The sequence below is a fragment of the Antechinus flavipes genome, chromosome 4 (genome assembly GCF_016432865.1).
Source record: "Antechinus flavipes isolate AdamAnt ecotype Samford, QLD, Australia chromosome 4, AdamAnt_v2, whole genome shotgun sequence".
Taxonomy (NCBI): Eukaryota; Metazoa; Chordata; class Mammalia; order Dasyuromorphia; family Dasyuridae; genus Antechinus; species Antechinus flavipes.
This window is the reverse complement of record NC_067401.1, coordinates 322,212,998-322,229,842: the sequence shown is the minus strand read 5'-3', so window position 1 is coordinate 322,229,842 and position 16,845 is coordinate 322,212,998. Positions and strand designations below refer to the sequence as shown.

Genomic DNA, 16,845 nt, shown 5'->3' with positions numbered 1-16,845 from the left:
GAACAAAAGAATCAGTTATTTGATTGAAGCGGAATAGTAAAATAGCAGCTATTTTCTAGAAAAGTTTAGACTAATTCAGGTGTGCACCCCAGGTGGGTTTTTTTCAGATCAACAAAAAGATGATATTTCCAGCATAGATCACGAGATTTCAAGCTAGAAAGAATTCAATGACAGTTCCTCTGCCTCCACCTTTCCAATTCTCCCTTTTCATTTTAAAGACCAGGAAAATGAAGCTTTAAAGGGGCAGAACTTACAGAAGGAAGAGTCTAAAACAAAATTCCTTTTAGTATCACTTCCTTTTTTAACCTATTTAGATACAAGGAACTGGAATTGGAGTGAGTGGGTTGGAGGTGATTTTTATGGAAGGGACTATTTGTTTCTCTTATAGTCATAGTCTGACCATGATGATTAAACATTGCTTTCTAAGCTTCCTTATCAAATTCCTTTGGATTTATGGAGGAGGTAAGTGTTCTAACTTTTTAAAAAATTATTATAAGTAATCGTTTTTTTCTCTTCATAAACTGAGCATTAAAGATATTCTGGAAACAGTACAAGCTCTTTTCTTTGTGCCTCTATATGGTCTATTCCTAATCTTAATCCTATCTTAATCAAGATATTCAGCAAATTAAGATGAATCAAAATAGGAAGTTACATCTAAATGTCTATTTAATAAATTAACTAGCAAATTATATCTAGATATCTTGTAATTTTGTATTTTAAAATGAACTTTACTTCTCTCAAAGCATTTTCACTTAACTAATTTCATAAGTGTTTCTGTAAGTATAGTGTAGAACTATAATGTTAGTAACTTATAGGGAAGCTTTAAGTTATGTCTTTTTGCTGGAATTGTAGAACTGTCTATAGAGTGTCTTATTTGTATGTGCTAGCGTGTAGTGAGGAGAGGGTCAAGTTGTGAGAGAGAAATAAATTATTTAGATTATGTTAAAAGACCAAGGCACCTTTTGCCTCTAGGTAACCCAGTTCTTCAAGGTTCCAAATTTGGCTTATTAATTGTTATAAATAGTTCTCATCCTTTGATGAACCAAGGGGAGAAAATAATCTTTGTTTTGGTCACAGATTCTTTCCCAAGAGCTATGTTACCTTTTAATATGAAGGAAGAAGCAATAAAAAACAAAAAGGATCATTTTTATCAAACACCACAGGCAAAAAGAGTAAGACATGACTGAAATAACTAAACAACAACAGTAACAACAACATCTTAGGCATTGTAGAAAAAAATGAAGGCCAAAGAATAATGTAGCCTAAAAATTTGTAATTCTCAAAGGGTTTATATATAAGAGGATTTGCCTTCAACATTTCTTCTGTCTCCTCACCAAAGAGTTGAAATCATAGAGACATATTTTATTGACAGATGTCAGGATTTAATTAATTTGTTTTTAAAAAAACACACATTTATTAAGCACCTATTGTGTGCCAGGAACTATGTTAAACAGTAGATATGCAAAGTAAATCATGACAGAGTCCATTCTTCAAGAAGTTTGCATCCTAATGGGAGGAGTAAGGTGAATAGGAGGAGAGTGGGACACTAAGTATTCTTTTTCCAGATGGGAATATCATCAGCTCAAAGGTCCATCATGAAAGATCTGCTTTGAGCAGTTTTGGTGGAAAAACCAAAGACAATGAGCAAGTATAAGATTACTTTCAACTTCTTACCAATTATATTCATTCACCATTTAGAAACAGCTCATTATGTTTCCCCACCCTCCAAACCTCCCTTCTTAATTCTCCTATATTCTGTCTAGGTCACCATAACTATAATACCAATCACTCTAGGTCACCATAACTATGCTACCAGTCACTCAGGTTCATAACCTAAGCATCACCCTGGATTTCTTATTCTCCATTTTGCTGGGAATAGAAAAACAAACTGGGCTTAGAATAATAAATGATTTGCCAAAACTAGGAAGGATTTGAAGTAACATTTGAACCTAGTTTTTTTTTTTTTTTTTTTTCCCAGTGCTACATATAATACCCTATCCATTGTGCCTTCAAGCCAGATACAATGTCTGATGTTTATATTGTAGCTTTTCATTTGCCAGAGCTAAGTTTTAAGTAGTCACATTGATGCTGGGCAAAACGATGGTGCTAGCATTTATATACATCCTTAAATTTTGCAAAATACTTTACATATTATAACTCATTTGAGCACCCCAAGAGGTAGGTGCTATTATTATTCCTGAATTATGGATGAGGAAACTGAGGCACAGAAAAGTTAAATGACTTGCCAAGGTCACATAGTTACACAGTGTCTGCTAATAGAACCAAGACAATATTGTATATGGCAAAGACAAGATTATGTGATAATCAACTCTGAACAACTTGGCTCTTTTTAACAATGAGGTGATTCAGGCCAAATCCAATAGATTTGTTGTGATGGCTAGCATTATCTGCATCCAGAAAGAAGACTGTTGAGACTGAATGTGGATCACAACATAATTTTTTGCACCTTTTTTGTTGTTATTTGCTTGCTTTTTGATTTTTTCTCATTTTTCCCCTTCTTGATCTGATTTTTCTTGTGCAACAGGTGGAAGTATTTACAGAAGAATTGTACATGTTCAACAAATATTGGATTACTTGCTGAATAGGAGAAGGGGTGGGAGGAGAGAGAGGAAAAAAATATGAAACACAAGATTTTGCAAGGATGAATGTTGAAAACTATCTTTGCATGCATTTTATAAATAATAATAGTATACATTATGTTACCTGGAAAGGGACTGAAAACAAAGTTCTTTGAGAAGGGCAATTTGTCTTGGATCATATGTAGAGAACAGATACTCAGCTCTGGTCCTTAAGAAAATACTGATAAAAATATAAGCTAAATATAATATGATGTAACATATATATGCATATGTATATAAGCATTAACCTACTACTTACTGCTAGTGACTTCCCTATGCTTATTATCTCATGTATAAAATGGCACAAAAATGAGTGCTGCATCTAGAGTCAGCTAGAGTTCAAACATGATCTCAGATACTTACTAGTTGTGTGACACTGGGCAAATTACTTAACTCCATTTGCCTCCGTTTATATATATAATATATAAACAAATATGAAAATATAAAATAAAAAATATACTGAAAAAAAGATAAGCCATTTCTGGCTTACCTCTTATTGCTGCTTTTTCCCTTTCCTTCTTGTTCCAGGAAGCCGTCCAGTACAGGAATCTCTGAGGCCCTTGAGGGTTGAGTTTCAGTCATTTAATCTCCAGAATATTTTACAATGGCATCCTGGAAGCGCTTTCACCCCCAATAACACAGTCTATTTCGTGCAGTATAAAATGTAAGTACTCTAACTTTTGCCTGGCTAAGAAAATCCTTTTCTATAGTGCCAAGGAATTAATGATAGGTATGGAGTGAGAGAGTGTGGATATAAATCTCAGCTTTATCATTTATTACCTGTATGACTGTAGGCAAAATCTTTAATATCTCGGGGTCCTGGTTTTCTTATCTGCAAAAAAAGGAGGCCAGACTTGATGAATTCTGGACTCTTTCCAGCTCTGAATCCATGATTCAAAGGTCCTGAAGACAATTCTTCCTCAGTCTAAGTAAAATGAAACTGAAGTCAGAAAAAGTTAGCGGCTATAGTCTTAACCATAAGTCAGTTAGCAAACTCTATGAGTCACAATTGAAGACCATTGAACATAGAAGACTAGAGTTCAAATTTCAACTTTTCATTTCCTAGTCATGTGACCTTGGATAAAATACTCTAAGAGCCTTACTTTTCCCCTCTGTAAAACAGAAGTAATAATATTCACACTACCTGTTTCACAGAATTATTGTGAGGACCAAATAAGGAAGAGAAGAAAAACACTTCATAAAACCCCAAAGCCCTAAACAAATGTCAGCGTTTATTGCTATTATTTCCTGACATCACAGGATTGTTGTCAAGGAGATCAAACTTTGTGAACGTCACAGTCACTGGAAATCTCACACAAATACACGTAGTTATTGATACCTCACAGGATAATGGACTTGGCTTAATTACCTGTACCAGAAATGCATGAGAACTTCAAACTGATGCACAAGATCTGATTGTTAAATTTTCATTGTGAGCACTTATAACTTAGAAATCAGCAAATATTACAAATCAAGGCTTGGTTGAGTGTCTCATTGATTTCTAGATGTAAGGAAGTGATTGAAGGAAAATGATAAGGACACAGGCTAAACTTAAAAGGTATGTCCAGTGTGCTTTTCTTTTTCTGAGATCCTGTTGTTAAACATTTACTAGAATAACCCCTAGTAAACTTTCACCTTTTTCACTGGCAGTAAAGGAATTAAACAGCAGGAGTAGCAGTGACTTGGAAATTCCCTTAGGGATTAGGAAGTAATGGACATCTTCCAGGCTGCCTTGTAGAGGTGATTCAAATTTAGAAACTCCTTTAACCCTATCTCTCACCCTCAGACCCATAAATGCAAAACAATCTGGTTTCAGAGAAAACAAAAATCTATTTTAAAAAAACTTCATTGTTTATCATCATTTCCTGTAACTTAGGAAATCAAAAACTTTTCTGTGTGCCATAAATATTTTTGGCTGTTTAGTAAAGCCTATGGATCCTTACTCAGAATAATGCTTTTAAATGTTTAAAATAAAATACATAGGATCATTAAAATATGTTGAAATATGGTTATCAAAATGTTAATAAAACAATGTCATAAATCCCAGGTTAAGAACTGTTGAATAGCCCAGTAAGACTTTGCATTCAACTATATTCAAATTTCATTTGTTGGGATACAAAAGCCTTTTATAGTTTCCCAGATTCAGTTTTCTAAATACACTGTTAGTGCTTTGGGGTCCTTGCTAAAGAAGTTCAATCCAACCTGGGGGCAATAGTTTAAGATGGCTGTTTTTTATTCACTGGAGAAGGAGGTCATTAAGGTTAAAGGAGTCTACAGGTGACTGTACAAACTGGTTCACGGTGTGTGGGACAGATACAAGACCCGCTTTTCCAAATTTACTAATCAGAGACATCTTCAGGTAAAAAGAGAAAGCTTTTAATTAGTCCCTGCAGGGAGAGGCCCAAACACACACCTGTGTGTTGTCGTCCCAACTCCTGCCATGTGCTTATGGAACCTGATCAGTTTCTGGCTTGTCCGGGCTTAAATAGCAAATTTATGTTTATCTGCTGTGTTAAATAAAAATTTATCAACTAAAAAAGTCTGTAAAGAATAAAAATCGAGTCACAGAGAGGACAGACAAAGGAACATGCAGTGGGGGTGAGAACGCTAACATGTTAAATGAAAATTTGCACAGAAAGCAGTCAGATATATAAGCAGGAAAGAAAAAAGACACGAAACAGTTACATGATGAGAAAGAGAAAACTGGTAGACAGTTCATATAATTCATTCATATCCATGTGATTTCAAGTTCATAGAGGAAGGTTCTAACCTTTATTGGGTGGATCCCATGTGGAGAATCCATGAGAGGGCATGGCCAATGGAGGCAGAGTATGAATAGATATGATAGGTTTACCATCTGTCTCATTGTATGGAGTAAACACATCAGTGAAACCCCTTGAAGGATCAAAATACTTTGCAATCACATATGTCCATGTTTATTTCTTGGGATATCTTACTCATACCATTCCCACTGTGTTCATACTTTCTCACTACTTCACTCATGAGCTATTTATTGCAACTGTCTTAGAACTGGCTTCCCCACCTAGAATTTCTCCTTCCAATTCATCTTACTACCATTATCAGAGATAGCTCTTCCTTAATAGCAGTTAACACATATTAAAAAAGATTTCAGCATCTCCTTACTGTTCACTGAATAAAAATCACTCTGTTATCTGGTTTCTCCCATACACACTCCCTGCCCCTAAGCAATCTGATTATTTGCCATATTCTATGCCAGTATTTCCCAAAATTTTTCATCTCAAGACTTGTTTGTATTCTTTACAAATAAATCACTGAAGTCGTCTTCCCACTAAAGAGCTTTTGTTTATGTGGGCTATATCTATTGATATTTACCATATTAGAAATTAAGATATCTTAGCATTATTATGAAATTGCTGTTAAGGCTTCGTTTTCTAAAACAATCATTGATATCACAAAGTGGGTATAAATAGCAGGTAATGGGTATGCCTTGATTTGTTGGTGAGTTGAATTTAAATAAGGGGCTGTTGTAATTTTGACCTCATGGACTAACTAAAAGAGTATCAGGATCCCTCATTTTGAGAAACTTGTTACCTTTTTCTCTGTGCTCTTACCACAGTTAAATTTTGATAGCTAATAGTAATGTTAAGATGAGACTGGGTTTTGCACCAGCAAAAAAAAAAAAAAAAAGCTCTTTGAGATAGTTATTGTTACTGAGCTGTTTGAGTTGTGTCCAACTCTTTATGAGAACATTTGGAGTTTTCTTGGCAAAGATCCTGGAGTGGTTTTGCCATTTCCTTCTCCAGCTCATTTTACTGATGAGCAAACTGAAGCAAGCAAGATTAAGTGACTTGCTCAGGGTACACATGTAAGTGTATATGGACCCTAAAATTAATTTTAATATTGTTAATATCAAATGTAATAATATTCTCATCACTGTGAAAAGGTCATAGTTTATGAGTAGCCTCTCCTTCAAAAGAATCCTAGGAATGTCATTCCACTCCTGCTTTTAAGTCATTTAAGGTGCATTTAAGTTTGGAGTGAGCTCCACCCGTTAGTTATGACCAGAAATAACTTATGCTAGCCACAGTTACTTGAAGGTGACTCCAAGTATCCTTGTCCCCTCATTAAGATTTGGGGCAAATTGGATTGTCCTGGGTAAAGACCATCAAAATGAAGTAGGTTTTCTTGCTCAGATTGCCAAAGGTGGTTAGAAGCTCCTGATCAGTCTTTCCTCCTCACATGATCCATTCCTTTCCTCCCTTCTCCCCCAGAAAGTATAAAACATTTTCTTGGTGAATATTCATATACTCAGATGCATAGCAGTGTCCCAGTCTGGAGATCCTCTTTATCTTATTTAAAGAAGCCTTTTCCTCCAATTATAAGATTGATTTATTTTAGTACTCAACATTTATGATGACAGAAATATTCATTTTTTTCATCAGCCTTCGAAGAGAGTCTATTTGCTATCCAAGGACCAATCTAGATAACTTTGGAGAAAAGGATAATTTCTAAGCTAGCTAAAAAGACAATATTTGATTATAGCTGTCAAAAAGACTGGAACATGCCTCTAATTCTAATGGAATCCAAGCAGTGCAAAGTAGTGACAGAAAAGTCAGGGATTAAGCAAAAGTTTATTTAATTAATTTCAGAGAGGAAAATGCTTACAGATGGAAGCCTTAGTCTCTTGAGAAGAAAGGCTTTGCATGGTGGGGGAAAAGCAGGGTTTATATATCTTAAAAAAAAATCACAAGTGGGCTGGACCATGACACAATCATGCTTAGGTCTTGAGTACCACCCACACAGATTTGTGCATGGACAATGCAAGTGTTACTGGGTCCTGTGGGAACAGAACAATCTCCAAGAGTTAGCATGCTGGGAATAGGTGTGCAGTATGGTCCATGTGGCAGTTACAGTAAAGAGATTGTGATTGTGTCATAATACCTCAGGAAACACATGGTTGCTGATCAAAGCAATACACTCTGCCAAAGGTGAGATAGTCCAGAATCCAAATTTCTGTTGATATGCCAATCTCAGGACACAGCTTGCTTGCAGGGACTTAGCTCTGGAAAACAAGGGATCTCCTAATATCTTGACACAGCTTTTCTTGAAGCCCAACTAATAAGAGATCCAGAGGGATTATTATCTACATCAAAAGACAGGTTGTGAATAGAAACAAAACAGTGTGTCTCTGAAGTATTCGTGAATTGGAAAAAAGTCATTTACTCTTTTCATTCTCTCCACCTGTTATTTTCATAGCTGAATAAGGCAGCTAAATGGCACAGGGAGTCATATAGTGTAGCGTACTGGGCTTGAAGTCAGAAAGTGTCATCTTTCTCAGTTCAAATCTGACCTCAGACACTGGCTGTGCAATTCTGGGAAAGTCACTTAATCCTGTTTGCCTCTGTTTCCTCTTCTGTAAAATGAATTGGAGAAGAAAATGGCAAATCAGCCCACTATCTTTGCCATGGAAACCACTGAACAAAAATAAAAGGTGACACAGTGGATAGAAAATTGGGACTGGCATCTGGAAGATCTGAGTTTAAATTGTTCTCAGATATGTGACCCTCAGTATATAACTTAACTTCACCTATAAAATGGGGATAACTGTGCTTACCTCCCAGGATTGTTGTGAGGATTCAATAATATAATATTTGTAAGATATTTAGCACAGCGCTTGGCACATAATAGGCAATATAAATGTTCATTCTTGTTCCTTCCTTTCCCTTCCCTTCTCCTTGCCCTAGACAAAGAGCTGGTAAATTATTTCTCATAGTTTAGGAAAGAAAACAATATTGTACATTTTTGAACTAGCAGGGAACTCAAAGTTTATTCGTTTAAGACACTCATTTTATAGAAGAGAAAACAAGGCTGAGAAAGATTAAAGAGCTTGCTGAAGATCCAAAATCATAAATAACAGTGCCAAACTTTTGAATCCAGATCCAATCACTCCTATAGAGGGCTGAAACTCTTGAGTGGTTGCATTGAGGTCAGTTCAAGCACTTAGGGCTAATTACCGATTTGAAATACTCTATGAGCATGTGCTTGGGGAATAGCCCTTCCCACTATCCTGTACTGGCTCAATGATTGGTGTATACAGGGGATTGTAGGAGGGACTAGAAGGTGGAGTAAGACTAGCCAGGGTCACTTTGGCGGTAGAAGAGGAAGAAGGAGGTTGCGGAGATTCTGCTTCCATCCTGTTCACTTCTATCCCTAAAGACCAAGAATAAAGACTAAGGACTTTTGCTTATCCTGACTCTGGCTGATTCTAAGGTATCCTGGGTGCTAATGCCGTCATCCCACACTCCAAATCCAGAATATATTCTATTGTATCTCAAGAGCCGAAACCTTTAAAACACAGAAGTCCAAGTAACCTTTTAGTGGGCCTGAGTCAATTCAGCATACCAACAAGACTGAATATTAGGAGGAATCCTTTAAGAATCATCTCAGGAGGACATGAGTTCAAGTCAGATCTCAGACACTTAACATTTCCCAGCTGTGTGACTCTGGGCAAGTCACTTAACCCTAATTACCTCAGCAAAAAAAAAAAAAAAAATCATCTCAGGCTGTTGCTACAGAGGTGATATTTGCAAAATGGCTTCAATTAGCCTTGGAAAAACAACAATCATCTAGGAAAAAAAACAAGCATAAAAACAAAACAATCCAGGTCTTTGCAATGGTAGTTGTTGTTGTTTTCCCTTTTTCTTCTATAGATATGGAGAGAAACAGTGGAATATCAAAGAAGAATGCTGGGGCATTCATGAACTCTTTTGTGACCTGACAAATGAAATGTCAGATGTACAAGAACCTTATTATGGAAGAGTGAAAGCGGTCTCTGCTGGCATCCATACAAATTGGAGCAAGACAGAGAGATTTAACCCATGGTGGGAAAGTAAGTATGTTCTTGTTGCTATTCCTGCAGAATGCTGACAGTGGGAACACGGGACTAACAATCTGGTTTTGACAGGGTGAGGGGGGTCATGAGGGATATCTGATAATTGGGATTACAGAATGGGGAGAGGCACCCAATATTCTGATGATGTCTAAGATAAAAGATCTTTCTCCTTATCTGGGTCATCATGATCAGGAGGGAGGGGTAATGTTACAGGATTGACCAGAACAATTAGGAACTGAGGCAGAACAATTCAGGGAAACCAAGGTAGGACAATTTAGAGAAACTGAGTCAGGATAATTAAGGAAACTGAGTCAGGACAATTAGGGAAACTGAGTCAAGACAATTAGGGAAACTGAGTCAGGACAATAAAAGAGAACTGTGGCACAACATTAATATCTCCATTTTACAAGTGAGGAAACTGGAGAAGACAGAGGTTAAAACATGCAGGCTCAGGATCACATAGATAATAAGTGTCTGAGGCTGAATTTGAACTTAGGTTTTTTTGATTCTAAGCCCTATCCATTGTGCCACCTAGCCACAAAAGCACTAAAAGAAAAATGGGCTCAAAAAATAAAAGCAGAAGCACCTAAAAACAAACCCAACAAACCAACACTAGAATCTTTAAAACACTAAACATGGATAATAAATCCACTAAACTGGATAAAATCCTCTAAAATGAATAATCAACATATTGAAAGAATTAAAGAAATAAAATTTGCAAAATTATCAACATATGAAATAAAAAGAATCTAAATGTGGCTAAAACATTTTAGAATAAAATGATGAAACTCAACAGTTTGTAAAGATGAGAAGAAATATAACCAAAATTATAGTCACTAGAAAAAGAATAATTTCTTTGGAGGGTATAAATAAAATAGAGTTCCTAATCTGGGGTATATGTTTCTTTTTGAGGTAGAAGAAGCCTGTCAATGTGAATAGGGAATATTATGTTTTACTGGAAGCATATAGCATGAATATTGATAAGTGTTTGTTAAGAATTTTCTATATTTTCAAGAATTTGGGCTCAGAATCAGGAAGACTCATCTTCATGAGCTCAAATGTGTCTTCAAATACTTTTTAGCTGCATGACTCTGATTGTAGTTTTCACGTTGTAAAAATGAGCAAGAGAAGGAAATGGCAAAACCATTCCAAAATCTTTGCCAAGAAAACTTCAAATAGGGTCATGAAAAGTTGGACTCAACTGAAAAATGATTGAATAAAAATGACAACAAAATGAGAAGATTGAGCTAAATAGCTTCTCTGGTCCCTTTTAGCTCTAAATTTATAATCCCATGCTTGCATCTTCGCTCTGGAACACAGGGTGTCTGCTAATAACTTGACACAGCTTTTCTTGAAGCCCAACTGATAGATCTGGAGGGATTATTATCTACATCAAAAGACACATTATGGATAGCAACAAAACAGTGTATTCTTGAAGAATTAATGAATATCAAGAAAAGCTATTTACCCTTCTCTCAAGATCAATTTGCTGGGATCAAGAACTCAGTCTTTTGGATGGCTGAAATATCAACCATACAGAATCCCTTTTAATTTTATGATTATTATGTACTTTAACATTGTAATGACTTGAGTAGATAAGTCAGGTATGAAACCAAAAACTCATCACCAACTCCCTCACTTTCTCTCAGCTCATATATATCACCTGTTACCAAGTCTTATCAATTCCCCCCACACACACACACCCCTAGCTCTGGAATATATCTCTTATCTCACTGGTCACCAATCTAGTTAGGTTCTGACCTTACCTCTCATTCAGAGTTTTTCAATAACCTCCAAATCAGTTTCCCTCTTTCAAGTCTCTCCAATTCATCCTCCATAGAGTAATTGTTTTTGATTGATTGCTGTCCATTCTCAAAGTGGAACAAAATGACATTGCTATGTCAGAGTCAAGTTACTGTGTGTCCCATTGTGGCTGATCAGAACAATGTGATCTCAGAATGCTCTATCACAAGTCAGGTACAAATAGCCCATGTGATTCTTTAAATCTGTGCTTTCTTTTGAGCTACTTTAATTTTGCTTTGCTCATAGAGTACAACACCTTGGGGAGCATTCCATGCTGGACAGTCCTGTGCCAGTATCTCCTATGTCACACAATCATTTCCAGAGCTCATAAGGAAGACTTTGAGAGTATCCGAGTATCCTTGTATCATGTTTTCTAACCTCCATGGGAGTACACGCCTTGTGTGAACTCTCCACAAAATAGTATTTTGGCAAGCATACATTTGACAGTCTAACAATATGGCCAGCCCATCAGAGTTGTGCTCTCTGAAGTGTGAAACTGTTTGGCAGTTTAGATCAAGAAAGGACCTCAGCATCTGGCATCTTATCCTGCCAGGTGATTTTCAGAATCTTCATAAGACAATTCAAATGGAAGCAATTCAGTTTCTGGGAATGGAACTGGCATACTGTCCAGGTTTCAGAGGCATATAACAATGACAGCTATTAAAGTAATATTTCCAAACACAGTTCTGACCAAATCACATTGGAACTTAGCAAACTCCAAAACTATTATTTCTGGGATAAAATATAAACTATATTGTCTGGTATTTAAAGCCTTTCAAAATCTAGATCTGATCATCCTTTTCAGGCTAATATGATACATTACTTCTTTCCATGAACTTTATTCTTGTTTTGTTCTTGTTCAGCCATTTCAGTCATGTTTGACTCTCCATGACTCTATTTGAGATTTTTGTAGCAAAGATACTAAAATGGTTTGCCATTCCTTCTTCAGCTCCTTTTACAGATAAGGAAACTGAGGCAAACAAAGTCACACAGGTAACAAATGTCTGAGACAAGATCTGAACTGAGGTCTTCCTAATTTCAAGTCCATCACGCTTTCGATTACTCCATCCAGCTACTCATGAACTTTATAATACAGCCTAACTATCCCTTTTTTATTTCCTGATACATAATACTTCATCTTTCATTTATAGTCTTTTGCACAGTAAGTTATCCCATGCCAAAAGTACACTTCTGACTCTTGACTTCCACACCTTGGAGTCAAAGTTCAACTCATATATGCATACATATATGCATATACATTTTTTTTCTTTGCAGACTATAACCTCCTTGAGAGCAGGGCATTTTTCATCACTGCCTTTATTTACTAGTGTATAAAATAGTGCCTGGCATATAGTAACCAGCCCTCCCTTAATTGTAAAACATTTTAAATGCTAAAGCTAAAGATCTTTAACTTTCGCTTTCTTTCCATAGTCTTGTGAAAAAACACAGAATTGTACCTTTGAAAGACAATTTAAAAAGTACTCTGGAGCCTTTAGGCTTCTCCCTTTAGGGGAGAAGAAGGAGAATAGAGGAATTGGCTTTGCAATTTTGGAATTTTAAGACCCCATCCAGATTTCTCTTGACTTTTAAAAAATTGTTTACACTGAAATTTTATTAATTTTGTTTTGTTTTGAACTTCGCATTTCCAAACAAAACAAAACAAAACAAAACAAAACAAGTCTCTGATCAGCTGAAAATCCTTCTGGAGTAATTTTGAAATGAGAACTATCAGAACCTTCTTCCCAGCAAGACCATTAGGCATCCCTATTACTGTTAAAGTGATACCAATAATTGCTACCTGTGAATTCCTTTCTCAAGAATTTTATAATAATTGGCCATTGCTTTTAATTTGACCAAGTGAAGTAATTAGGTACAGTGAAAACATTGTTTTCCCTAATATCCTAATTTTCCTTTTCTTTCTTCAGCAAAAATAGGACCTCCATCTATCAATGTGATACAAAGCAATAAATCAATGCAGTTGACACTCTATGCTCCAAGTTCACCATATAAAAGTAAAAAAGGAAGAAACATATCAATACAAAATTATTATGAGCTGGTATACCGAGTGTTTGTAGCTAATAATTCCCAAGACAAGGTAAGTTGAATGTATGTGTAAGCTTTGATCTTTCTCCTCAGGTAAAGAAACATAAAGCATTCAAATGGCTTCCTTCTTTTTTCCCAATTTAACATTATCAAGATTACCAAGAAAAAGGTCTAATCTAGTACATAACACAGCAACAAATATTTCTTTGTGAATTTCTTCATTTTTTTCATATATATATATATATATATGATTTGGGGAAGGGAGTAGATTTTGATTTGAATTAATTTCTAAATTCCTCTTAGCTCTAAATCTTATCATCCTAAATTAACCAAATTCCAAAGACTGATAAATTTCAGAGTAAATTTCCTAGATATTTTCTCTGAGCTTGATAGAGATATAATTGTATTTACTTTTGTAATAATTTCCCCTCCCCAGGCCATTTATACATAAAATCCAAAGATAATTTCCTCATCTTAACATTGAGAGTTTGGCAGGGAAAGACATTTTGCCTAGGATTTTTCCATGACTTTATCTAATTATTTCCTTTTTTTCCTGTGTTTTTTAAAAATTCTTATATGATTGTGAATTTCATGTGTCTGTTCTGTTTGTTAGAATCATAGTAAAAACATGTCTTTATGAAATCCATTTTACTGTCTACTTTATCATTCTTGCATGAAGAAGCAAAAAGTTTATGAAGGCACCAATCACAAAGTTGAAATGGATATGATATCTGGTTCCAACAACTGTTTAGTTGCAGAAATATATTTGCCTGAACTAGACCGAAGCAGTGAGAGCACTGAAATCTGTATCTTCATGACTCAGAGAAATGGTATGCACATTTGAGACGATTGTGAGGATTTGGGTTCTAAGTACAAGGTTTCATATTTCTTGAAAATTAAATATTTAAGTTTTTAAAAAATTTTACATATTGTTCATGAGCAAAGCTTTATTTGGGGTACTAATACCAGGGGGAAAGTTTTGGAATTGAAAAGGGAGATGAAAAACAAGTACTCTTGTGAACCATTCTTAATAACTTAAATCTTGTATCTAAAATTATATATATAATTGTAGATTTTGTTACTGCTAAGAAGAACCTTTCAGGAAGTTAAAATTAGTGTTAAAGACCAAAAAATAATAGGAATTTAATAAATAATGAGTAAATTATGAGTAATTATGATTAGTGGATGGAAGAATGAATAAACAAAACACTGGAGATTACTCTGAGGCCATCCACTTAGAATTTTTATTATTGGAAAAGAAAGATATGGTAATAGAGTTACTTATATACTAGGGACTATACTTGAAAATACTCTCTTCCTATTACATGATGTTTCTTTTAAATAATAGAAATTTGGCCTCTGAACTAGCATCTCAAAGAGCAAAAAATAGGAACAATTTTCTTGAATCTTCTGTGTAAGGCACCAAAAATATGGATTTAGAGAACTAATAAATATTTCCTTTCTTTTTTCAAAGATACAGAAGATGGTCCTCTCAGAAAGGCCAACAGCACATAAATTGATGGAATGTGGTATTCCTAAAAATTGTTCAGATTTAAAGATGGTGGTTACAAAAGCCTGGAAGAAATAATCAAGCAAAATGCAAAAATATAACTTGTCTGTCCTTATAAATGTTTCTCTTAATTGCTAAAAAATATAGGAATGAAAATATGAAAGAAACAGTTGTTTGTCATTATCCTGAAAAATCTTTTTAATAGCTCTTGTCTTCAAAATGTTGTCATGTTTTCAAAAAAAAGGGGTGAAAGGAGCTCTTTGTGCAAAAAATTATAGCAGTCTTTTTGTGGTAGTTAAGAACTGGAACTGAAACTATAATATATAATTGATGGGATATTATTGTGTTATAAGAAATGACAAGCAGACTTCAGAAAAACCTGGAAAGAATTACATGAATTGATGCAAAATGAACTTTGCATAACTAGCACTATGTTGGTGATGATAATATGACAATGATGATGATGATGATGATGATGTCCTAGTATATATAACTGAAATGCTTTGAGGAATATATAACTGAAATGCTTTGAGGAACATCAGTCCTATTACCAGTTCTAGATACCTTCCTGATGATTTAGGATTACTCTGGAAGTTGTCCTTTAGTCACAGTTCTTAATGGTTTTTCCCAGTTACATGCACTGAATTTCAATAATGTCCTTGGAACTCTTGTATACTTCCCAAGTTACAGCCTTTCTAATGCTTGTACTCACATCCAAATACATAATAATACAGACTTAACATACAAACAAAATATTGCAAAGTTCCTATAAATTCTACCAGCTTTTGTGCTTATTAAGGTCTACCTAAATTCAAAGAAAATTTATAAAGACATAAAAAATAAAGTAATAAAATAATAATTAAAAATAAACTGGAACCAAAAGATTTTTCTGATGAGTATATAAGACCATCCAACTGTAAGTCTGGACTCATTCTATATGCTTCTGCTTGTTGCTTTGCTGCTGTTTTGTCCTTTGTTCTCAAAGAGGACCATGACATCAGGGAGGTGATGCCCCATGACGTGCAAGTGAACTGGATTTAAGTGAGGGAGGGCTGTGCAAGGTCATCTCCCTCATTTTCTCCTCCAGAGACAGACAGAGGGAGACACACACAGAGAGAGACAGAGACAGAGATAGAGAGTGAGAGAGACAGACACAGAGAGACAGACAGACAGAGAGACAGAGAAAGAGATCAGGATGATTGGAGATGGCCTTGGAGGCAGTGGAAGACTGTGGCATTCTAAGCTAAGGTCTTCAATGGCTTTTAGTTTGACTGAGGTTGCAACCATTCAGTGATTGAATTGCAATTGAGGCAAAGAATCACCTCTTTCATATAGTCAAAAAATATGCTTAAAAAATCAAAGAAGCTTAAATGATCCCCCAAAATGCGAGATTCCTAAAAGAGAATAAGCATAGGAGTTTGATTTTAAAAATCAACTCCTGACACTTTCATCAGTTGTTGCCTTTACTCAGAAAGAGCAGAGTTAAAATTATATAAAGCAAAACTGGGTTGGAGCCAAATGAATTTACTTATGATTCAATAAAATGCTTCCCAACAATTTTGGAAGAATATTACAAGTTGGTGACTGTGTACAGAGTGAGGAAATCTGTTCCTATAATGTCTGCTGCATTAGTCATGCGATTATGATTTAGAGTGTGAAGAAACCTGAGACACTTAACCCTTCCCATCTATTTTGCAGAAATTGAAAGATTAAGAGGTTTGTCCAAGCTGATACAAATAAAAACAGGATTTGACCACAAAACAGTTTTAAAATACAGTTCCTTGTCCACTGTTTTACATGGTCTCATTTACTCAAGAAGGTTTTAAAAGTATTGTGCACAGTGGATAAAACAATGGCCTAAAGTCAGGACCTGAGTCCAAATCCAGCCTCAGACACTTAATACTTCCTAGCTGTATTGCCCAGGGTCATTTAATCCCAATTGCCTCAGGGAAAAAAAAAAAAAGTATCCACTATAT

The 16,845-nt window shown here is 35.3% G+C and overlaps 1 protein-coding gene across 1 annotated transcript; it reads left to right on the top strand.

Annotated features, from left to right (window-relative positions):
• Window positions 1-358: 358 nt before the first annotated feature.
• IL22RA2 (interleukin 22 receptor subunit alpha 2) lies at window positions 359-15,288 on the top strand. Its single transcript, XM_051993535.1, has 6 exons — window positions 359-462; window positions 3,168-3,303; window positions 9,332-9,510; window positions 13,242-13,411; window positions 14,039-14,189; window positions 14,834-15,288. The coding sequence occupies exons 1-6, from the start codon at window positions 360-362 to the stop codon at window positions 14,872-14,874; spliced, it is 780 nt and encodes a 259-aa protein (XP_051849495.1). The 5' UTR covers window position 359; the 3' UTR covers window positions 14,875-15,288.
• Window positions 15,289-16,845: the final 1,557 nt, after the last annotated feature.